This window comes from Medicago truncatula, chromosome 6, assembly GCF_003473485.1.
Source record: "Medicago truncatula cultivar Jemalong A17 chromosome 6, MtrunA17r5.0-ANR, whole genome shotgun sequence".
In the NCBI taxonomy this organism is placed as follows: domain Eukaryota; kingdom Viridiplantae; phylum Streptophyta; class Magnoliopsida; order Fabales; family Fabaceae; genus Medicago; species Medicago truncatula.
The window spans coordinates 14,319,279-14,343,941 of NC_053047.1; the positions used below are offsets into that span (position 1 = coordinate 14,319,279).

Consider the following 24,663-nt stretch of genomic DNA (forward strand, 5'->3'; position numbering starts at 1 on the left):
TACACTATGATAAATGGATAAACTTTTGAGCAAAACTGATGGACCGTAGAGCAATTCTCTTTGGTTTTTAAGTAGGAAGCACATATTATATTGTAATTTATTCGAGGAAATTTTCTTTTACTAATCTGCAATGAATGAGCTCTTAATCTTCCACTAACAGAGAGTGAAAAAATGCAAAGTTGCAAACAGAGTGCAAAACAAATTCTACATTAACGATAGGTTCTTACATGTTGTGTTAAGTTTTACTCTCATGTATATGCTGTTTAATTATAAGTACTTTCTGTCAATGACTACTATGCATTTAAGACAAATTCACTAACACAGACAAGTTCTAAGTCATAAACAATTTCACATTTTGAAATTCTTCATTATTGCTGATGCATGATTATATAAGCAAAATTCAGCCTCCACCAGAATCCCAGAAGCAATAACTTCAACAGCAAGCTAACTTGGTTCGACAGTTAATATCCCGCAATACTGTGAGAACTAAGAACTATTATAAAGAGAGTACAAAAGGTAACTTTTACTCGTTGAATACTTCACAAATGTTTATTGCATAAATAAATGACAGAGAATACAAAAGGTAGTGCAAGTTACAACTCAATTCAACAAGAGACTAATACATAAGAGAAAAATGACATAACCACATATTACAAAGATACACCCCAACAATCTATTTCCTAGTGGATTGTTTCTCCTCTCCCCTCAACGTCTCTCAAAACACTAAATTTGTCCGGATTACACAATCCGGATGTGTAAAACAGGGTGTCGTTTGCACGTCCAGATTGTATATTAAAGAAAAATAGTGTTTTGAGACATGTTGGGAGCAAGGAGAAATCATCTCCGAATAGTTACAATGCAAATAAATCATAAACCATTCATCTTTCTAGAGTAGGACTTTTACTGCACAGACCTTAATCTGATCCACCACCAACGAACTATCGAGTACCCTTCAGTAAAGATGCACAGTATTCTGCCACCCTATATAATAGATTAAGTGTTAACACAATATGACGAAGAATAATTTTTGAACATATATGGCTTACACTATCATCAAAGATAGAAGTACAGTATAAAAACATATGCTTATTGCAATGGAAGAAAGAAAAAAAAATCCCTTAAACTCTTCCAAATTACTAAGAACACATTAGATGCTACACTGATATACTTTTAGATACTACAATGATGTATTCTGATGACTACTTGATGTTAAATGTAAGTATATATGAGAGGTTAACAGTTAAAGTATTATTACCAGTTAATCATTGAGCCATCATCTGCATTTGACGTAAATATTATCCACTAAATTGTTCATGAACTTGAAATAAGCATGTCTCCAAGAACGCTTGATTAGGATTGAACCAAAAACGCCCCAGAAGCCTATAATAAATCCAAATGTCAGACTGATGTAAAATCCACGATTGAGAAGCAAATCTTCATCATCTTGAACTTCTTTTGGATCATGTGGTGGCTCCCCCTGAGTACACAATTTTACAAGTGGTGGACCACAAAGATCAAGATTATCTTCGTAACTTGTGGCGTTGAAACTTTGTAGTTGTGTACTCGTTGGAATCTCTCCAGATAATTGATTATGTGACAGATCTAACACACTAAGCCAGTCTATTTGAGAGAGACTAGGAGGAATTGAACCAAGCAACTTATTTCGAGACAAATCAAGAGAGTCAAGTGAAGTTAGATTTCCAATATTTGATGGAATTTTCCCTGTGAAGTTGTTTCTTGATAAATTCAATGAGACCAATTGAATCAAATCTGCTATTTCAGGTGGAATCTCTTCTGAAAAATGATTACTTGAGAGATCTATGACTTTTAAAAGAACCAATCCATTGTTGTTGAAGACATGTTCTACACCTTTCCATGTCAACAATGCATTCAATTCATATGCATATTCTGATCTTATAAAATAAAAATGATAGGTAAAACCATCTGAAGAATCTTTTTGAGTCATTGAAGTGAGATTTTTAATGCATTTGGGAATTCGTCCAGATAGACTGTTTAATGAGAGATCAAAAAATTGAATGAATTGTAGATGGCAGAGTTCCAATGGTAAACTTCCAAAGAAGTAATTCCCTTTTAAGCTTAAAACTTGCAACTCTTTTAATTCGCTTCCAATCCAATAAGGGATGTGTCCTTCTAATCTATTGTCTCTCATGTCAAGCATTACTAACTGTGTGCAGTTCATTAAGGAGAAAGGGATCTCCCCTGTCAAGTTGTTGTTCCTCAATAGTAATGCTCGCAGTATTACAAGTGATCCCATTGAAGTTGGAATCTTCCCTGAAAAATTGTTGTGGCTCAAATCTACATAAACTAATGACTTGAAATTGCTCCAACAGTCTGGAATTCGTCCAGATAATTGATTATTTGAAACATCAAACTGAGCTAAGATTTCATTTATACCATTTGCACAAAGGAATGGGCGAGAATCTGAAAATTTGTTTTTGGACAAATCAATAAGTGCAGAACCTTGTAAAAATGCTGGAATAGGCCCTTCAAATTCATTTGATGAAAGAGATAAAAGAGAACAGTGATTTTTGACTTGAAGATTTGGAATTGAACCTTTGAGATTATTGTTTGAAATATTGATGCTGTTGCATTCTTGTGATGATAGTTTAGCCCAAAACCACTCTGGAACATTATCTGAAATTCCAGCCTTCGAAATATCAAGATCCAGCAGGTACTTTTGTGTCTGAATCCATTTAGGAAATGTAAGACCAAGTTTGCTTGATCTCAATCCTATACTGTTCAGTTGAAAAGGTGGGACCCAATTTTCAGTAAATCTCAATGCTAGTGAATTGTCTGACAAGTCTAATTCCTTTAACATTGACATACCAGAAAAATGAAATTCAGAGATCACACCATTCATAGAGTTTGAACTCATTTGTAGTGTCCTTAGTTTGGTTGGAAATCGAATATCTTCAGATATCTTCCCGTTTAGGCTATTTTCAGAAATATCGAATATTTCCAAAAATGAGAATATTGAGAGATCAGGTAGTGTGCCATTGATTTTATTACTGCTTAGATCTAATTCTTGGAGTGAGTATCTAGCACATCTAGATAAGTGATGGATTATTACTTGAAGCTCACCACTGAAACTGTTATTGGACATTTTCAATGATTTCAACTTACATGCATTCATCCAAAATGATTTAGGAATTACCCCTTCTAAAGTGTTTGATGTGATGGATAAATGTTCCAACTGATATGGCAGGCTACTACCCCCAGGGATCTCTCCACTTAGTTGATTGGAAGAAAGATCCAATGTTTTCAATGATGTGAATGCAGAAAGGTCAGGTAGTGTTCCAGTGATTCTGTTATCACTGAGGTCTAACACTTGAAGTGAGTTTCTAACACAACCGCTAGACAAATTGCGAAGAATTGTTTGAAGACCAGGGATCTCTCCAGTTAGTTGATTGGAAGAAAGATACAATGTTTTCAATGATGTGAATGCAGAAAGGTCAGGTAGTGTTCCAGTGATTCTGTTATCACTGAGGTCTAACACTTGAAGTGAGTTTCTAACACAACCGCTAGACAAATTGCGAAGAATTGTTTGAAGACCAGGGATCTCTCCAGTTAGTTGATTGGAAGAAAGATCCAATGTTTTCAATGATGTGAATGCAGAAAGGTCAGGTAGTGTTCCAATGATTCCATTAGAACTGAGGTCTAACACTTGAAGTGAGTTTCTAACACAACCGCTAGACAAATTGCGAAGAATTGTTTGAAGACCAGGGATCTCTCCAGTTAGTTGATTGGAAGAAAGATCCAATGTTTTCAATGATGTGAATGCAGAAAGGTCAGGTAGTGTTCCAATGATTCCATTAGAACTGAGGTCTAACACTTGAAGTGAGTTTCTAACACAACCGCTAGACAAATTGCGAAGAATTGTTTGAAGACCAGGGATCTCTCCAGTTAGTTGATTGGAAGAAAGATCCAATGTTTTCAATGATGTGAATGCAGAAAGGTCAGGTAGTGTTCCAATGATTCCATTAGAACTGAGGTCTAACACTTGAAGTGAGTTTCTAACACAACCGCTAGACAAATTGCGAAGAATTGTTTGAAGGTCTTCTGTGAAATTGTTTTGAATCAGATTTAAAGAACGTAAGGTGCATACATTCATGAAGGATTTAAATGCCACACCCTTCAATTTATTGTATGATAGGTCAATCTCCTGAAGCGAGTTCATCACTGTGCCATAACCATATGATGGAGGATCCTCCAAACGGTTCTGAGAAAGGTCAAGCTCAACAAGATTGGAACTTATGTTTGACAATGAATGGAGTATCATGAATGATGTGAACTTGTTCCAAGATAATCTTAGTTCTCTCAATTTTGGAAGACTACAGGAAAAACTATTTGATGGGAGATCCACCATGTCATTAACACTAAGGTCAAGCTCAACAAGATTAGAACTTATGTTTGACACCCATTGGAATATCAAGGATGATGCAAAGTTGTTCCAAGAGAGATCAAGGATAGAAAGAGAAGTTGAAAAGTTGAACTTGGATTGACTCAATGAATGGATAAAATGATCAGAAAGGTCACAATATCTTAAACTTAGTTCTCTTAGATTTGGTAACTTACCAACCATTTTCAACCAACTATTAGATTTATTAAGATTAGATATCGACCACATGTGAAGATGGGTTAAAGAAGTAAGATTAGACAACCACTGACCTCCATTGTGATCTTCGTTGTCAATAGTCAGACCACTAAGATAAAGCTCTTGTAGGTTTGTAAGCTTTCCAAGTTGAGATGGAATGCTTCCTTCCAAATAATTGTTGCTGAGATCAAGAAATTGCAAGTTGGAGAGATCTCCAAGTCGATGAGGAATCAAACCATCTAGAAGATTGTAGGAAAGATTCAAGTATTTCAAATGTGAAAGAGACTCCAATTGAATAGGAATTTGTCCTCGAAAATAACAATATGAAAGATCAAGGTATCTTAGGTTTCTTAAAGATCCAAAGAAACCTGGTATAGAATTGCCTTCAAAATTATTTCTACTGAAGTTCAAATATTGTAACTGTTGCAACTCCATCAGTGACTTGTGGATATCACCGCTGATATGGTAATTATAATCATAATTATAATGATCATAATTACCATGAAGGTCGAGCATAATTACATGACCAGTGACGTTGCTGCAACCAATTCCCTTCCATTGGCAGCAATCTTCTGTCGTCCAAGATGACAGCATGTTGTCATATTCATCAATAAGGCCAGCTTTGAATTGTAGAAGTGCTTGCCTCTCACTTTGTATGCACCTAACAACCTCTTTTGAACAAACAAGTTGGTATGCTTGAAACAACAAACACATGAGAAATATGATTTGAATCAATTTAAAACAAAGTTGATTCATAATTGACATTGTGGTCATCACAAGTTATGTGTCAAGATATGTTTGTAATTTGATTGAATGTTGTGTGTACATAATTGCATTGCCAATAGCTGAATTTATAATAATTACGTTGTGGTCATGAATGGTTGTTGATGTTGATGTTGATGTATTTGGAAGGAAAAAAAAGGATAGGAGTAAAATTAACGTAAAAGACTTTAAAGTCTTTCATAAATAACAAAACATGGAGACTTGAAAAATTATCATGTATTTTTTTATGAATAGTGCTCTTTGCCCTATCGGTTTTAATCATTCCCAAAATAAATAATCAACATATCTTTACGCATATTAACTCACGCTAGTGTAAATGTCGACGTAAGTTAACATACACCGCGTGAATTAAGACATGCCGCGTAAATTAACTCACGCTAGTGTTAATCTCTACGTGATTAACTCACGCAGGAATTAACACATGGATTCATTTTTTGCTGTACGTGCATATATGTGTGTGTGTGTGTGGGGTTAAGTCATAAATAAAATAGTATGATGTATGCGCCTACCATGATTGACTTGATTTTAGTAAAATAAAGTGATGGAGTCACGTGCATCATGTACTCCTATATGTAAAAAAGTGAAAGAAATCATGACTTTACTAACAAGTGAAATCATGTATGGTATGTGTTCATATGGGAAAGATTAATCATTTCCCATCATGGGAAAGTTGAATTCAATGATTAGATTAAATGAAGAACATATTCTTAACATGATCTCTCAACACTAGATTTTTCTTCACACTATCTTCCAACAATTTAAAAATTCTGAAAATTAATTTTCAAAAATATAAAAAAATTCAGATAATTTTTTTTTTAAATTCTGTAATTCATTTATTGAATGTTAGGATTTTTTTTTATTTCAATAAAAATAAAATTTTGGAAACTAAGATAAGCTTTTATTTTTCTAAAAATAATATATTTTTTAATTTCATAATAAAATAAGATATTCTGAAAAATAAAATAAAAATCTTAAAAAAAATATTTTGAAATTAAATTTTTTAATTTTTCTAGGAAAATAAAATTCTGGAAAATAAGATTTTTGAACAATTTTTTTTTTCATTTTTTCAAAAAAAAAAATTCTAACATTCAATAAATGAATTACAGAATTAAAAAAAAATCTGAATTTTTTTTATATTTTTTCGATTTCTTTAATTTCTGAAAATTAATTTTCAGAATTTTTAAATTGTTGGAAGATATTGTGAAGAAAAATCTAGTGTTGAGAGAGCATGTTAAGAATATGTTCTTTACTTAATCTAATCATTGACTCTAACTTTCCCATGGTGGGAAAGGATTAACCTTTCCCATGTGAAATGGCACCATCATGTATATGTGCGAGAAAGTGAAAAAAAAATAAAAATGAATGGTTAGTTATTAACGTGAGGTAATTCAAGTTGTGTGACTTAAGTTTCGCTACATTTATAACTAGCGTGAGTTAACTCACGTTATATAAGTTAATGTGTGTAAGATTATTTTGGACATTTATTTTAAGAATGAGCGAAACTATTTGGGTAAAAAGCAGTGTTCTTTTTTTATGGTCCTAATAATTAATTAGAAAATGATTTTTCTGGTTCTAATAATTTTTTTTGAAGGATTATGATCCTAATAATTATCACACAAATTATACCGTATATATTTTTGTTCCTAATTACTTAAATATCAATGTATATTGTACCAAAAAAAAATATCAACTTATTGTTTATGGTCCTAATTACTTTTTTTTTTTTTTTGACGAATGTGGTCCTAATTACTTGGAAAGTTTTTTTTTTTAACAAAAAAATATGGAATAAATTAACACCAAATCGTAATTGCTGCAGCATAAGATGTGCCATAACAATCACGGAGAGAAATACAAACTAGTCAATGATACAAGACAGTTAGTCGATACCCATACAAATGAGCGGGTTCGACCACCAATTATGAATACCAAAACTAAAAACTACATTACTAGCTTTCATCCACCACAAGGAACATGATTTTACTTTATCTAACAAATGCAGTAAAGAGCTATATTTATTTTGGAAAACTCTATCATTCCGCTCATTCCACAATATCCAAACACACAAAAGCCAAATTAGATGGAAAAAAGAACGTCGTGCTCTCATACCACCTGCATAATTAATAAATTGCAAAAAATGGTCTGTTATGAACTGAGTTTCGACCCTAGCAACACTAAGCCAAGCTTGCACCATCGGCCACAACGCATCAAAGTATGGACAAGACCAAAATAGATGATTCAGGTCCTCGACATGCCCACACCCATTTATGCATGACCGCTCCTCCAAAGATAAGACCCCACGACTTGCCAAATTTTGTTTAGTAGGTAACCGGTCCCTCAGCAAACGCCAAGCAAAAATAGACACTTTCAAAGGCACCTGTTTGTGCCAAATCAACTCCATATTTTGATGTAACATGGGTTGTTCCTGCGAAGTCAACATATCATACACACCATTAACCGTATACCCACCAGTCTGATCTGGTAACCAAAGCCACCTGTCAAAAGAGGAATCCTGCAAAGTAACTGTAAGTAATAATTCCCTACACTCCTCTACCAACTCTTCCTCCCAAACCCACAAGCGGCGACGCCACTGCCACGACCCCCCCCCCCCCACCACCACCAACCTCCAACCTCCAATCCCAACTGGAACATGTTCCTAACCGTGACAACTTTGTTGACTGTGAAATCAAAACGCTGTCTAAATCGCACACAAAACGGAACATTTCCACACCAACAATCACGACAAAAGTCAGTCTCAGCACCATCTCCCACCTCTCTCCTAACACCTGATGCAAACCAACCCTCTCCTCCCTCTCCTATCCCATCTCTAATCCTCACTATCTCCTGCCACCAAGATGAACAACTCCGGCCCCCATCCTCCAAACCACCATCCGCCGCACCATACCTAGCCACTAACACCCTACGCCACAACCATCTCTCTCTACTAACAACCTCCAACACCATTTTCTTAACAAAGCAATGTTAAACTCTCTCAATCTCCTAACACCCATCCCTCCGTACTCCTTCCTCAAACATAAAGAATTCCAACTAATCCACGATATTTTTCTTTTATCCTCACTTCCCCCCCCAAAAAATTTATTTAACAAAGATTCAATGGAAGAGATTATACCTGACGGAGCTTTGAAAAAGGAAAGAGCATAGATAGGAAGTGCAGTCAGGACAGATTTGAGAAGGATCAATCGGCCACCAAAAGAAAGGAACCGACTATGCCGACCAGACAATCTAGCTTTAATTCGTTTAACAACTGGCTCCCAAAACAATAACCGGCGTGGATCGCCCCCAATCGAAAGACCCAAATAGAGGAACGGTACTTTACCCACTTTGCAACCTAACACAGGAGCCGCTTCAGCCAACCAAGAAGCATTGATATTGACACCAACCAGAGAGCTTTTATGGAAATTTACTTTCAAACCAGACATAGCCTCAAACAGAACCAAACCAGCCCTCATTGCACGAACATTGGCCCAACTTTTAATACCAATTAACAGTGTATCATCATGGAATTGTAAGTGAGACACCACCACAGAGTTAGCGCCACCCACATTGTAACATGTAAAAGTACCTATTTCAACCAAAGCTTTCATCAATACATTCAGGCCTTCTGCTGCCAATAAAAACAGAAAAGGCGATAGAGGATCGCCTTGACGTAAACCCCGTTCAAGAGGGAACTCGTCTGTAGGACTTCCATTCACTAACACTGAAGCAGTAGCGGTACAAACACATTCCTTAATCCATTTTCTCCATAAGGTCGAAAAAGACATACTACCCATAACCTCATCAAGATACGTCCAATCTGCGGAGTCATACGCCTTTCAAAATCTACTTTAAACATTAAAAGCTCTTTCTTCGATTTTCGGGCCTCATCAACCACCTCATTTGCTATCAAGATTCCATCAATAATTTGTCTATTTTTAACGAAAGCTGATTGAACTTCAAACACAACACTGCCAATAACCTGTCTCAACCTGTTCGCCAGAAAATTTGCCAGAATTTTATAGAGGCATCCCACCAACGAAAAGGGTCGAAAATCATTCAATGTCTGAGGATTGTCTACTTTAGGAATAAGAGCAATAAACGTAAAATTTATACCTTTTGACAATTTTCCATTCCTATGAAACTCTGAAGTGAACCGCAAAATGTCATCTTTCATCTCATGCCAAAAATTCTTGATAAACCCAAAGTTGATGCCATCTGGACTCAGGCTCTTAAAACTATCACAATCCCACACTGCTGCCTTAACTTCATCCATGGAAAAAGGTTTTGTCAACGTCCCCATTTCCCTGAATGAAAGCTTTCGGAACTGCATATTACCCAATGAAGGCCGCTGATGACTGTAACACCCCGAAATCCCAAATATATTAAATATAAAATAATCATCAGAGTTAAGCACCAAACGGGCATGCTACACTACATTTTCAAAATTTCTTAAATAGCATATGAAACTATTTAATTAAACAACTTTCAAAACATCATTAATCTTGCAGCGGAATATATGCATTTTAAACAACAACGACAACGGTTAAATTCTCCATCAAATTATTCTGGCATAAAAGCCTCATCAAAGAAATCTAAACAGTCATAGGGCCACATCATCATGTTCCAAAAATTGATACATAGGAAAGAAATCAATAAGAAATCCCATCCCACGTATCAGAGCCCTAGACACGACACTTGAGCCACCACCGACTACTCAGGATCACCTGCAAGTTACCCATAGGAAGGGCAACATTTTCAAGCAGAAGGGGTGAGATTCACAACAATAAAATATAGATATTAAAATCATCAATTGAATCTAACACCCTATTAAACCTCGATACGTCATCTTGTAAATATAAATATATATATCTCACAAGCAACAACATCATCTTCAAATCAATTCATCATAGTATATGTATAAATATATATTCATCAACAACATCATCATCATCATCAATATGGCAATTACGAACAACAACAAAGACTCATGGATGACATGACTACACCACTAAGACCCCTCAATAGATGCAATTATGCATGTGGTACCAAAACAGGACCGAAGTCCTCACCGCTTTTGAATGGTTAAAACATTCATCAGGACCGAAGCCCTCACCGCTGTGAACAACTAGTGCTCCATGACATGAGTCCTCCCGTTGTTTATGCATATGTTATGGACCCAATTGTGTATATCTACATACAACATGACCATGCAAACATTCTCATATGACTCCGGAATTAAACAACATATATGGTTTAGCAAATACAACATACACCACAATCATTATCAATATCAACAATCAGCAATCCAACACTCCAGAAAAAGGTGCACAATTAAAGATAACAATGCTCAACATCAACATCATTCAACAATATTCAAAACAGAATAAACCATCAGGTTTTGGGTTACTCGCCTCGCGAGCACATCTGCTCGCTATGGCGAACTCACAAAAACCGATTGCTCGCCATGGCGAGTTCAAGGCGAACTCGAGGCGAGTGAAAATAAGGTGCTCTCGGGAGTTTTGACATTTTCTCACTAAATCTTCATTTTTAAGTTCCCTATTCATCTTTTTAATCTGAAAATTGTCCCAGACCTCTCTAAAATCATCTAGGCACCTAAAACTATCCATATTACAGCTTATAACAACACTTCAAAAATTATGTTTTCAACTGGGTTGCTCGTTATGGCGAGTTGGTCTGCTCGCGAGGCGAGCTATGAAGTTGCTCACTCGCCTTGGCGAGCAAGGCTACTCGCGAGGCGAGCGATGAACTTCTGTACGGGCAGAAAACAGGTTTTTCCCCAAAATCTCATTTTCCTCCAATTCACTCCCCAAATTAGTTTACAGATAAGCAATAAAGTGTTCTATGCAACCAGAACCTAATTCTAACGTCATAACAGCAATATCTACCCCAAAAACCATTAATTCATCTTAGACCCAATTTCTCAATTTCCACCAAAAACCTGTTAAACTCCAATTCAGAATTTCATATCTATACTACTGAAGTAAAACTCACCCTTACCTTAATTCAATTGAAAGAAATGCACAACAATATGGTTCCTTGGCCTAACTTGCTCTTCGCTCCCTTTTCTCCCAACTTGACAGTTTTCACGTAAAATGCTACTGACCTCAATTTCCCTAACTTCCCATTTACGTAACTCCCCTTATTTTCATTTAGCTCCCCCGTAATTCTATTAAATATTAATTAACTCCCCAAACTCTAAAATAATAGTAATTTCTCACTTAGTCTAATTATTATAAAATAAACTATATAATAAAATACAACACATCACATAAATCACCAAATTTATTTAAAATCACATACAAGACTCTAAATAAATTAAAATAAATTAAAATAAATAAAACAACGACTAGAGCGTTACAATGACATCTCATCATTACGTAACTTTTATATGTATTTTGATCACAAAGTGGAGTTCACAAGGCAACTTATGCAGCAAAAAGAGTAGAAAAATGAATAAAATACAAAGAAAGAAATCGTGTCACGATTTGGAATAAATGTGACATGATTCTGGAAGACCAAAACTTGCTTCGACATTGAGGAAATCGTGGCACGATGACTAAATCGTGACACGATTTGAGGAAACCCTTATTTAGTAATTTGCGATTCAAAGGAAAATCGTGTCACGATTTACTAAAAACGTGACACGATTTTGGGCGAAATTATGTGCCTATTTAAGCTGAAGTCTATTCCAAAGACAAAGGTGACGATTTTGAGAGAGCAAAGTGCGATTTTGAGACTACAAGACGGCGAGAAGGGCGATTTCTTCACTCTTTTACTAGTTCATGTATGTATTGATTCCTCTAATGATTATGTTATTTGTAAACACCATTATGAGTAGCTAAATCCATTAGAGGTTAGGTCTGAGATGATTCTTTGTAACCCTAATTGATTCATGTTGCTGTGAAACTCTATTATTTGTGAATGACAATCTAGTTTTTATTCAATTCAATTGTTCTTAATGCTTTTTATATCCTGATCAAATATAAATATGATTTAGTGAGAACAAATGACTACTGACCATAACTTTCGACTTAGACCTAATTGAATTGTTCTAATAAACATGGTTAGTCTAGGAATGGATAATCCTTTATTAGTGATATTAGATTAACGTGCTTAAACCTTCAAAGGTTATTAAACCACCTAAGGAATTAGGGGTTGTAACCCTCGAAGAGGGTCATAACTCAAGGGATTAATTAGGACTATTTTGTTAACTATCGTAAAACTAGGGACTCATTCACAAGAATAGGTGCAGTATACCAATTAGGGGAACATAGATGATTCGAAAGACCTAAACTCATCTATCTCTTATTCTTTAAACCAATCTTTATTTTCTGTTATTGCTTATGCAAACAAACCAATCAACTGCCTAGCGGCAAATTAAAAGAACTTTTATCTTAAGTTACAACGTAATTGAATTATTGAGATTAAAATCAGTCCTTGTGGAACGATATTTTTACTACTTCGATAGTATTTGGTACACTTGCCAAAAATCTATCAGCCACGCCCCCCTATCTGACAAAAAATGATTTTTAAAATGCGTAAAAACAGCTTGACGAACAGGATTAACGCCCTCTACCTCCTCCCCGTTTACCATAATCGAAGATAAAGAATTAAAACGTCTTCTATGTTGGTGTAAGCCCTAGAGGCCAATAGTTTATGTTAAACCTATCTTATGTATCATGACTTTTATTATTGTAATAATATATGGCACTCTTTATTATATTTAGATAATGTTAATAAAGTCCTTAGAATAGATAGTTCGTGTAATAATATATTAAGTGTGACTTAATCATGAGATTACATTATCTTATAGAACGCTATTCTTAAATATATATATCCATAGTCAAAGCTTTAATATGAATAAAGGGTAATAATAAAGCATCGAGACTATTATGTATGTAGACTGATGACCGCATCTCATGGATCATAGATATGAGATATCAAGTCTATACATAGATATAAATATTAGGAGTAATATTTGTATTGGATTGACCCACTGTGAGAATACTACATAGTGTTATCGCGATTTTCGGGTGTCAAGTCATTAATTAGGCCTGAACCTTTCAATCTTTGATATTCTCTATTTTTTCTTGGGAAGGGCAAAATTGAGAAAAAAACCCTTAGATTCTAAGTTCGGGGGTCGTTTTCACTACGGGAAGGTGTTAGGCACCCGCGGTGACTATAGTACTCTATAGGAGCCGTTTTCTTAGTTTTATGTCTACGCTTTATTTTTAATGCTATTTATGAAAAAGGAAATTTATTTATGTTAAGAATGGGGGGAGAAAGTGTTTGAGGTTTTATTTTAGTGGACTTGGAGAGGTTTTGACCTCATGCCTACATACCCATTTAAGGGATCAAACTCCATGTAGTTCTCTTTCAAAAAAAATGTTTTTTGTGTGTTTGGTTGATTTTAGTTTTTGTTGGAAAATGGTTTTGAAGAAGAGAAAGAGGCCTTAAAGGCATAAGAGAAGAAAATGGTGAATGGTTGGTTCAATTGTTATTTAAAAAAGTCTAAGTAGGAATTAGGATTCATTTGGATTTGGTTAAGAAAATAAAGGAAAAAAAAAATCAATGGAGTTTTGACTCCAAGGTTTGTTTGGAAAAAAAATTGAATGATGGAATTTATTATTATTTTTTGGAAAATTGGCATTTGTCTAAAAATCGCGTTTCCTAAGCATACATCTAAACGGTAAACATGCAACGTGTGTGCGTGTCGGTGCTTGTGTCGGTGTACATCACTTATAGTGTCCATAGTCCTTTACATTGAGTCCTAAATACATGCTATGGTCTTGCAAGGAATTAAAAAGGGAACTAATCTACCTAAAATTATTACAAACCCATTTGATATAGAAATGAATAGAAAAAAAAATAATGCCTAAACTATGAGATGGATGAAATATGAAATGAAATGATTAGTATCATAAGGCATAAAATAGTAAAAAGGACACAATATTGAAATAAGATAACAAAAAGAAAAGAACAATGAAATGAAATAAAATGACAAAATATGCCTAGAATTAGGTATAACACTTAGACATGCATATGGCTTATAATTCCCTCATCATAGCCATTTTTAAAAGAGATTTGATTTTAAGCTACAATGTGAGGATTATAAGAACACACACAAGCAAAGCATCATACCATATTCCTAGAGATATTTTTACACATTATTTAACATGTAAAAAAAAAAAAAATATCACAAAATGTCAAAAAAATGCACAAGAACAAATAGGAATTTAATGAGCAAGAATTGAAAAGAACAAATGAAGAAAATAAATGCAAAAATAAGCAAGTAAATTCTAACATTTAGAGAAAAAATTAAAATGATAGGGAAGAATTTTTTTAGAAAATTTTTAGTAGCATAAAATGCCAAGAAAGTGTAAAAAAGTATTTAAAACACAATAAAAAAGCAATTAAAAAAAAAACTCAGCCGGATATAATCTGGACCGTTGGATGAATCCAGAGGTCCAGATCTAACTCCCAAGATCTCATCACAGCCACTGGATCAAAGATCCAAGGGTTTAAAAAAACACAAAAAGATAGTGTAAAATTGCAGGAAGCACAATGACCGTTAGATCAAAGATCTAACGGTTCAAACAGAAGATATACCATATTTCACACAGAAGATCACGCACATGATTCAAGATCAAAACACACTGCAGCCATCAGATCTTGGAACAATCCAGATCTGATGGTTCACAACACGAGGGAGCACAACAAGAGCACGCACGCGCGCGTGGGAACGGAGGAGCTATATAAGGAAAACTCACACAAAAAACTCACAAAAACAAAACTCCTTCTCTCTCTAAGTCACACTTAGAGAGAGAAGCTCTCCCCTCTCTCTAAAGCAGTTCGCCGGAGAAGAAGGAGGAAGAAGCTCCGGCGCGGCGGCCGGCCGGTTTCCGGCGGCGGCGCCACCGCGCCGGAAAAATCAAACTACTTTTTTTTTCAAAATTTTTATACCAAAAGCTTCGTCTCCTCCTCCTCTACACAAATCCGGCACTAGTTTTAGAAAGGGCTGAGAGATTTGAGCTAGATCTACACTTGAACTTCGAAAAAAATTTCACACTTTTTTGAATAATAACTACGGATCTAGATATCCTTTTCTCTCTAGAGTCCGAATCCGGCCTCAAAATTCTCAAAATCCGAACACAAAAGCCTAGATTTACAAATCTTTATCCGTAACAAACTTTTTCACATGCAATTTCAAGCAAGAAACGCGCGGAAATGGCTTAGAAAGGAAGGAGAAACGCGTTACCTCTGTCGTAGAACGGAGAAAAAAGATATTCGAAAAACTTCGAATCTCTCCTCTTCTCTTCCGCGCGCGCTATAGCCTCCGTTGGTGTTGTTTTTGCTCGAAAATCCGGTACGATTTTGGTGTTGATGTGATGATTCGAGGTGGTTTTGAGTGAATCCGGTTCGGATTCGTTGATTTGGTGATGATTCGGAGTTGGTTTTGAGCAGATCTGGTTCGGATCTGTTGATTTGGTGATGATTTGTTCTTGGTGTTCTTCCCTCTTTTCTAAGATTTTTTGTGTTTGATTCTGTTAGGATGAGAGAGAAAACGAAATTCTGTTTGTGAGTTGGCACTGATTTTTTTTTGTTGATCTGACACCTTTACTATTTATAGCCTGCCATGTGTATCTGAGAACCAATGAAAAAATGACATCTGTTTTGGGACTGATGTGGATCGAAAATCTGGACTAAAATGCCCCTGGGACCTTTCTGCAAAATAAAAAAACTTGAAGGACTGGACAGCAATAAAAAATGGACTAAAATGAAATTTTTAAAAGTTTTGGACCAAAACGTGATTAAAAATAAAATTGGACTAAAAAGTAAATTTGACGAAACGTAAAGCGAAACCAAAAATAAAATTAACAAAAGGACTAAAACGAACCAATTACTGACATGAGGTATTTTAAAATACCTCCCTGCCGAAATTTTGACAGGAAAAGACCAAAATGCCCCTAGGGACTAAACTGACTCAAACTGACTCAGATGCAATTTTTGAAATGATTTTTAAACAAAGACTCAACAATGATTCGTACAGACAGGTTGAAAAGACTCAGAGGCAAACACAGGGACTAAAATGGGTTCCACTGCAGGAAATGACCAAAATACCCTTTTGTATGATTTTTGAAATAAAATGCAAGAAAAGTAACGCGACGTTTCAGAGAGTTCTTAAATGACTTGTAATGTCAGAAAAGACAGAGGCAGTAAAATACGTTTAAAAAGAGAGTAAAGATTCAGAGTAAAATTACAGAGAATTGACAAATATCAGTGTTAAAAAAAGAAATTTGAACGAATATTTTTAGGTCCAAAATCAGGGTATAACAGCTGCTCCTATTTAAGTTTCTTTGTCTGGAGGGTCAAGAGACGGAGTCTTTGACTTGACGGGACGAAGATACTTAAATATTAACATTTGCACTGTGTTTAGACGTAAAAATACGCTTGTACATTTTCAAATATCATGAATGCCATGCAACATTTGGATTATGAGTGCGAGACAAACGAAAGCTGGAATTAACAAAAGATGTCGTATCCATTGCGGGATTGGTAGACATTAACAAGATAACAGATAACAGGGTAGATAGGAGACTAGGAACAAATTGACGGGTACAAGCTGCTCTTGGATTGAGTTGGGCACTTGACCGGGAATAAAAGCAGACAAACAGGTGCGAGTTGTCCTTGGATTCGAACTGGTCACTCGACCGGGGACATGGAAAAGATGGACAGGTACGAGTTGTTCTTGATTCAAACTAGTCACTCGACTGAAAGCAAGGCAAATAGACAGGTGCGAGCTTGTTCTTGGATGCGAACTGGTTACTCCACCGGAGACAAAGACAAATAGACAGGTGCAAGCTGCTCTTGGATGGAGCTAGCCACTTGACCGAACAGAAACAGATAGACAGGTACAAGCTGTTCTTGGACTTGAACTAGCCACTTGACCAAAATCAAAGACACATAGACAGGTACGAGCTGTTCTTGGATTTGAACTGGTAACTCGACCGATAACATTGAAAAGTAAACGGGTGCAAGTCGTTCTTGGATGCGAACTGGTAACTCGACCGGAAACATAAACAAATAGGTAGGTTCAAGCTGCTCTTGGATTGAGCTAGCCACTTGACCAAACAGAAACAGATTCACTGGGGATTGTTTTTTTTGACAAAATATAGATTGAGATTGACTTAACGTCGATTTGATTTGAAAGGTAGAAATTGACCGATATTATTGGCTCACAAGGTTTTGACAGAGAACCCGACATGAGTATTGAGTTGAGACTGATATTGACATTGGAAATGCAATATGCATGAATGATATAACAGTTTCATTAAATGCATGGGCACGTAATATGCATGTATGAATGCTTGTAATGCACGACTGTTGGCGATTTGTAGACACAGTTCCGCAGAGACAGACAAGACACTGGAGTATTGGGCACGTAATGGCTCGTGCTATATTACACATTCCTGGAAATCCTCTTTGGAGATGACGTCGTTGGGAGACGTATCGGAACCATGGCTGAGGGCAGGTAGCTATGCAACTCGCAGGGGATAGAATCTCGGAAGACTCTACTGGGAATAATGCCGTCATTGCCGGGCGTTTCAGTGCCGGATGTACCGTGGATGTCGCATCTGTGGTCAATGCTTTTTGCATGTTACTTTCTCAATTTTCATTCATTCATTTTTTTGCATCCCATTTTTGCCTGGATCGCCCTTTCGGGTTTTCGATCCACCGGGGAAATAAATTCTTTTCGATGCCCCATTTTTGCCTGAACTGCCCTTTCGGGTTGTCAATCCAGCGGGGTGCTCATTTTTGCCTAAGCCGCCCTTCCGGGTTTTCAACTTAGCGAGCCTATTCATTTTCATGCATTTTTATTCTGTTTTTTCATTCTTGCCATTGACCACAGACTATCCTGGAGGAGAACCTGCTTGTAACATATATTGAAATAGACACCAACACACACTTGCTCATGCATGTTTCGTTTGAATGTACCCTGTTGCTCAGGTTTGCTTTCAAAAAAACTTTTCAATTTTCAAGATGTTTGTTTCAAGCATTTGTCATTATTAAAAATAGAAGGAAAATGTTTTTGTACATAACTTCGAAAGTAAAAAGAAAGCAGAGTTTCAAACAAAAGCACAGGCTCAAATTGATGTATAAGCGTGGTGGTCAGCCGAAGGCGTGACTCCACGGATTCACAAAGCTTGGAAAATGGTAATTTTATTGGTTGGTGGTACATTGAACACAGCAATCATTACATTCCCAAAAAACTTTGAATTCGCCATCATAGGAGCTTTTGGTGAAGATGGTCATTAACAGCTGCAGATGCCCCAAGGGGGACGGTGGTTGGCCAGATATAGTTACTTGCCTTTTGTTTCAATCTCATTTTTGCATGAACCGCCCTTCTGGGTTTTCGGTTCATCGAGACGCTCATTCTTGCCTGAGTTGCGTGCAATCTCAGCGAGCTTTTCCATATATTTTTTTTTGTCCCTTATTTTTGCCTGGACCGCCCTTTCGGGTTTTCGATCCACCGGGAAGCGCATTTTTGCCTAGGCCGCCCTTTCGGGTTTTCGACCTACCACGCTGTTCTTTTCATATTTCTAGGCAAAGTATTTCTTGACTATATCGGCATTCACTGGATTTGGAAGTTCTACACCATCCATGTGTGTAAGGATTAAAGCACCACCGGAGAAGGCCTTCTTGACAACATAAGGACCTTCATAGTTAGGCGTCCACTTGCCCCTTGGGTCGGGTTGCTGGCTTATCCTCCTTTTCAAAACAAGTTCTCCTACCTTGAATTCTCGAGGATGGACTTTCTTGTCAAAGGCAGTCTTCATTCTTGCTTGATATGACTGTCCACGAGCCATGGCATCCATACGTTTTTCCTCAATCAAATTCAACTGATCATACCGGCTCTGGCACCATTCAGCCTCAGATAACTTTTCTTCCATGATCACACGGAGAGATGGGATCTCCACTTCCAAAGGAAGAACTGCTTCCATACCATATACAAGAGAGAAAGGGGTTGCCCCGGTTGAACTGCGCACAGTAGTACGGTAGCCATGCAGAGCATAGGGTAACATCTCATGCCAGTCCTTGTAAGTGGTTACCATCTTCTGGACAATCCTCTTGATATTCTTGTTGGCCTCAACTGCACCATTCATCTGAGGTCTATAAGGAGAAGAGTTATGATGCTCAATTTTGAATTCTTCACAAAGAGCTTGCACCACATTGTTGTTCAGGTTTGTACCATTGTCGGTAATGATCTTGCTGGGAACACCATATCGACAGATGATGTTGTTCTTGATGAACTTAGCTACCACTTGCTTGGTCACATTGGTATAAGATGCTGCTTCAACCCACTTGGTGAAGTAGTCAATTGCCACTAAGATGAAACGATGACCATTTGAAGCCTTCGGTTCAATTCTCCCAATCATGTCGATGCCCCACATTGAAAACGGCCATGGGGATGAAATAACATTGAGAGCGTGCGGAGGCACATGAATCTTATCAGCATAGATTTGACATTTGTGGCACTTTCTGGCGTGCTGGTAGCAATCATGCTCCATGGTCATCCAGTAGTAACCTGCCCGTAACAACTTCCTTGACATAGTATGCCCTGTAGCATGGGTCCCGAAGGTACCGTCATGTACATCATGCATTAACTGCTCTGCTTCATGTTCATCAACACATCTTAACAATACCATGTCATAGTTTCTCTTGTACAGAATATCTCCATCTAACAGGAATCTACTGGCCAATCTTCTCAGGGTCTTCTTATCTTGGTTGGAAGCACCCGGCGGATACTCACGGCTCAGCAAGAACTGTTTGATGTCGTAGTACCAGGGTTTATAGTCAACCATATTTTCACCAGCCTGATCGATCACATCCCCAATAGCAAACACATGTGAAGGTCTTTCAAGGCGTTGCACTTTGATTATTGGCACATCATTCCAATGGTTCACTCGAAACATGGAAGATAGAGTAGCAAGAGCATCAGCCATTTGGTTCTCATCACGAGGAATATGGTGCAGCTCAACCTTTGTAAAATATGTCAGCAAACGTCTCGCATAATCACGATAAGGAATCAACTTAGCATGGTGGGTCTCCCATTCACCCTTTATCTGATTGATGACGAGCGCAGAATCTCCATAGATGTCGAGGTGTTTGATTCTCATGTCATTTGCTTCCTCGATCCCAAAGATACATGCTTCATACTCAGCCATATTGTTTGTACATTCGAACAGAATTCTGGCGGTAAAAGGGATGTGATGCCCCTGTGGGGATACAATGACTGCCCCAATTCCTTTACCATAAGCATTGATAGCACCATCAAAGACTAAACCCCACTTGCTATTAGGATCTGGACCTTCACCAACCAACGGTTCTTCGCAGTCTTTTGATTTCAAATACATGATCTCTTCATCGGGGAAATCGAACTCAATTGGTTGATAATCATCATGAGGTTGGTAAGCAAGATGATCGGCAAGAATGCTTGTTATCATGGTTTTTGGGTACCAAGCCATTAATTGGACTTGAACCTTTTGACCGTTGATATCTCTCTTTTTTCTTGGGAAGGGTAAAAGTAGAAAAACCCTTAAAAGTTCTAGATTCGGGGGTCGTTTTCACTACGGGAAGGTGTTAAGCACCCGGAGCGATTATGGTATTCCATAAGAACCGCTCTCCTAAGTTGATTTCTACGCTTTATTTTTATTGCCTACTTATTGAAAGAAAAGAAGTTTTATTTGAGTGAAGAATGGGGGTGAGAAGAAGTAGAATTTGATTTTATTTCGGCTTGGAGGGGTTAAAGTCCCTTGCCTACGTACCGTTTTACGGGATCAAAACCGGCGTAGTTCTTGCTAAAAAGACTTGTTGCTTTTTGTTTTAATTGTTTGATTTTAAATTTAAAAATGATTTTGAAGAAGGGGATTGAGAGGCTTCATGAGCATTAGAGTATGAAAAAGTGAGGGTTTGTTTAGTGATTTTGCAAAAAAGTCTTAATGATTAGGTTTATTTGAGAATTTAATTAAGAAAATAAAAGGGAAAGATTGTTGGAGTTTTGACTCCATTTTTTATGAAAAATATTTGAAGTGAATTTGTTTGCATATTTTTTGGAAAAAATTGGATTTTCTCTAAGTGTTTAAACCTAAGCATTCATCTAACCATACAATCCTAGGCATACATCTAGGGTGAGTGTGTGCGTGCCGGTGCGTCATAGTGTCCATAGTCCATATTACAAAAATTGCCTAAATACATTCTATGGCCCCTTTGCCAAGCTACAAACCAATGATAACAAATTACACCACCAAATGAATTAAAACTTGCAAAAATAAATGCTAAGCTAAAGAAGTGGAGGAAATAGTGGTGAAATGGAGAAATACTCATGAAATGAATGGAACAAAAGAAATGAGATGATTAGTAAAATAAAGCATAGTGTAAAAAAAATGCACAAAAAATATTAAGATGAAAGACATAAAAGAAACTAATAAAGTGACAAAATGTGCATGAAAATGGTCACAAGGCTCTAGCATATGTATGACCCATAATCCCTTCATTATGGCATTTTTAGAAGTCTTGCTTTGTGTCATAATGTGAAAAAAAAATGGGACATATTTGATGCTAAAGCTTATGGCACACTTCCAAACTATTTTGGCACTTTATTTACTAGTAAAAAATGCATACTAATTGCAAACCAAGAAGGAAGATGAAATTGAGATGCGCAAGCAGCAAATTAAACATGTAACCAGCAATAAATTTATCACAAAATTGCATTCCAAAAATTCACATCACATGCCAACATTTCATGAGGAATACACTACCAAAAATGCACAAATTTATGTCCAAATGCACTAATTAACCAAGAAATATCACATGCTCTTCTTTTTTTTTTTTTTTTTATCATTTTAAAACCATTGAGAAATATAAAAAAAAGATATGAAATTACATCAAGAAACATGTGATAATTTTTGGAGATTTTTAGGGAAAATTTAAGCATGCAGAAGTTCAAACAGCAAAGCACTATGGTGCAGATAGCAGGAAAATAAGCAAAATGCACAAGAAACCTAAGCCCAACCCAAAGCCCAACACACAAAACTCAGATTGCACAGGAGACGTTGGATTGATCTAGAGGCTGAGAAAGAAAGGGAAGAACCGAAAATAAACCGGACCGGTTCAATGTTCTATATATATGCTTCAAATCCGGTTTTTTTTCATTTCTTTCTTTTCCTTCTCTCTCTTCTCCCCTCTAGTGAGAGAAGCTCTCACTTCTCTCTAAGATTCCGGTCGTCTTCTCCGGCTAACTCCTCTGTTCCGGCGCGGCGGATGGCGGCGGCGCCACCGTGCCGGAAAATCAAACTGCTCCGATTCGAGAAATTTTTACATTTTTAGATATCCTTTTTTATATACTTCTCGAATCCGAACTTAGATTTTTCGAAAAAAGCTTGAATCGGAGTAGATCTGAGTTTGAATCTTGATGAAATTTTTGTAAAAGAAACGGAAGATAAAGGAAAGGAACAAACGAAGAAGATGCTTACCTCTTCTTGCTTGCTGTTACGGTCCTTGCTGCTTGTGCTTCGCGTGCTTGCTCGCGTGTTTGCTTGCTCGCGCGTTTGCTTGCTCGCGTTTGCTTGCTCGCGCTTGCTTGCTCACGTTTGCTTGCTGTTTTGCTTGCTGTTTTGCTTGCTGTTTTGCTTGTTGTTTTGCTTGCTGTTTTTTCGGTTTCTTCTTCTTCCTTGCAGATTCGGTTCCTTCTTCTTCTCCCACCGTGATCGGTGCTTGAGTTCTTCACTTCCGGTGAGGAATTCGCACCTTGTATTGCGGTGGAATCGATTCGATGATGAAGATTCGTACACGAATCTCTGAGAATTGATGATGAATTTCGGTTAGGGTTCTTTGTGTTCTTGAGAAATTTCTGTTTTTGATCTAACAGAAAAGAGAGAGAAAGTGGGAATTTGTTTTTGGTGATGTGTATTGTAATGAATGGATCTGGATTATGTGGCACTGTGAACAGTATTTATAGCTGACATGTGTGAGTGATTGGACCATTAGAAAGCTGACATGTGGCATTGGACTGAAAAAGGGGGCGCTGCCCTGTAATTTTGACTTGAAGGACCTATTTGCAATTTTGAAAAAAAATAGGGACTGGACTGAAAAAATGAAAGTAAGGACTGAAATGAAATTAAAAACTTTTTGGACAAAAATGCAATTTTGGGACCTCAATTGAGGGGCCAAAATGCAATTAAAATAAAATTGAATAAAAAACGCAATTTGACCAAACGTAAAGCGAAACAAAAATAAAATTGACAAAACGGACTAAAACGAACCAATGGCCTAAATGAGGTACTTCAAAGTAACCTCTCTATGCCGAAATTTTGTGTGAAATGACCAAAATGCCCCTAGGGCTAAAAATGACCTAAACAGATTCAAATTGACTTGACACTGACTCAGATGCAAGTTTGAAATGAATTTAACAAGGTTTACTGATGAAATGTTAAAAATCAATCTGAAAAGACTCAGAGACAGTCACAAGGATGAAAATGGGTCCCACTGCAGGAAATGACCAAAATACCCTTCTGTACGACTTTCTGCAAATTTTGAAATAAACTGTGGAAAAAAAGCAATGTAATGATTCAGAGACACTTTTGAATGACTTACAAGACAAGTAAATACATTTCGAAAGGTTTTATGCAAGAAAAACATAGGTAAAATTGTGATTGAAAATACTGCGAGGCAGAGACAATTTGAACTGTGCAGTTGAAATTTGATAATTGACAAAGTTTGAAATGAAATTGGGCCCAGTATTTATAGGTCCAAAAACAGGGTATAACAATGCTACCTTTGATTGCCTTTTGAGTTTTGAACACAATATCATATTCAGACAAAAGCATCTGCCATTGTGCAATCTTCCCAGTATTTTTAGGTCCAAAAACAGGGTATAACAGCTGCCCCTATTTAAGTTTCTTTGTCTGGAGAGTCAAGAGACGGAGTCTTTGGCTTGACAGGACGAAGATACTTAAATATTAGCATTTGCACTGTGTTTGGACGTAAAAATACGCCTACCCATTTTCAAATAATATGCATGCCATGCATCATTTGGATTATGAATGCAAGACCTCATGGGGATTGGAATTAACAAAATATGTCGTATCCATTGCGGGATTGGTAGACATTGGCAAAGATAGTGAATAGCAGAGTAACGGGAAACTAGAAACAAGTTGGACAGGTACAAGCTGTTCTTGGATTCAAACTAG

At 36.7% G+C, this 24,663-nt stretch overlaps 1 protein-coding gene across 3 annotated transcripts; it reads right to left on the bottom strand.

Annotated features, from left to right (window-relative positions):
- Positions 1 to 521: 521 nt before the first annotated feature.
- LOC25496236 (receptor-like protein EIX1) lies at positions 522 to 5,461 on the bottom strand. 3 transcript variants are annotated; one of them, XM_039826647.1, is made up of 3 exons: positions 4,008 to 5,461; positions 1,256 to 3,839; positions 522 to 981 (listed from the first exon to the last, which is right to left on the bottom strand). In XM_039826647.1, the coding sequence occupies exons 1-2, from the start codon at positions 5,387 to 5,389 to the stop codon at positions 1,274 to 1,276; spliced, it is 3,948 nt and encodes a 1,315-aa protein (XP_039682581.1). In that variant the 5' UTR covers positions 5,390 to 5,461; the 3' UTR covers positions 522 to 981; positions 1,256 to 1,273. The 3 variants fall into 3 exon arrangements, with proteins under 3 accessions (XP_039682581.1, XP_039682580.1, XP_039682579.1); XM_039826646.1 differs by having other exon boundaries at positions 1,256 to 3,278; positions 3,447 to 5,460; XM_039826645.1 differs by having other exon boundaries at positions 1,256 to 5,460.
- Between the last annotated feature and the right edge of the window lie 19,202 nt (positions 5,462 to 24,663).

Excerpts from the sequence above, each read along its gene's own strand:
- LOC25496236 (XM_039826645.1), bottom strand. The coding sequence starts at position 5,389 with ATGACCACAATGTCAATTATGAATCAACTTTGTTTTAAATTGATTCAA.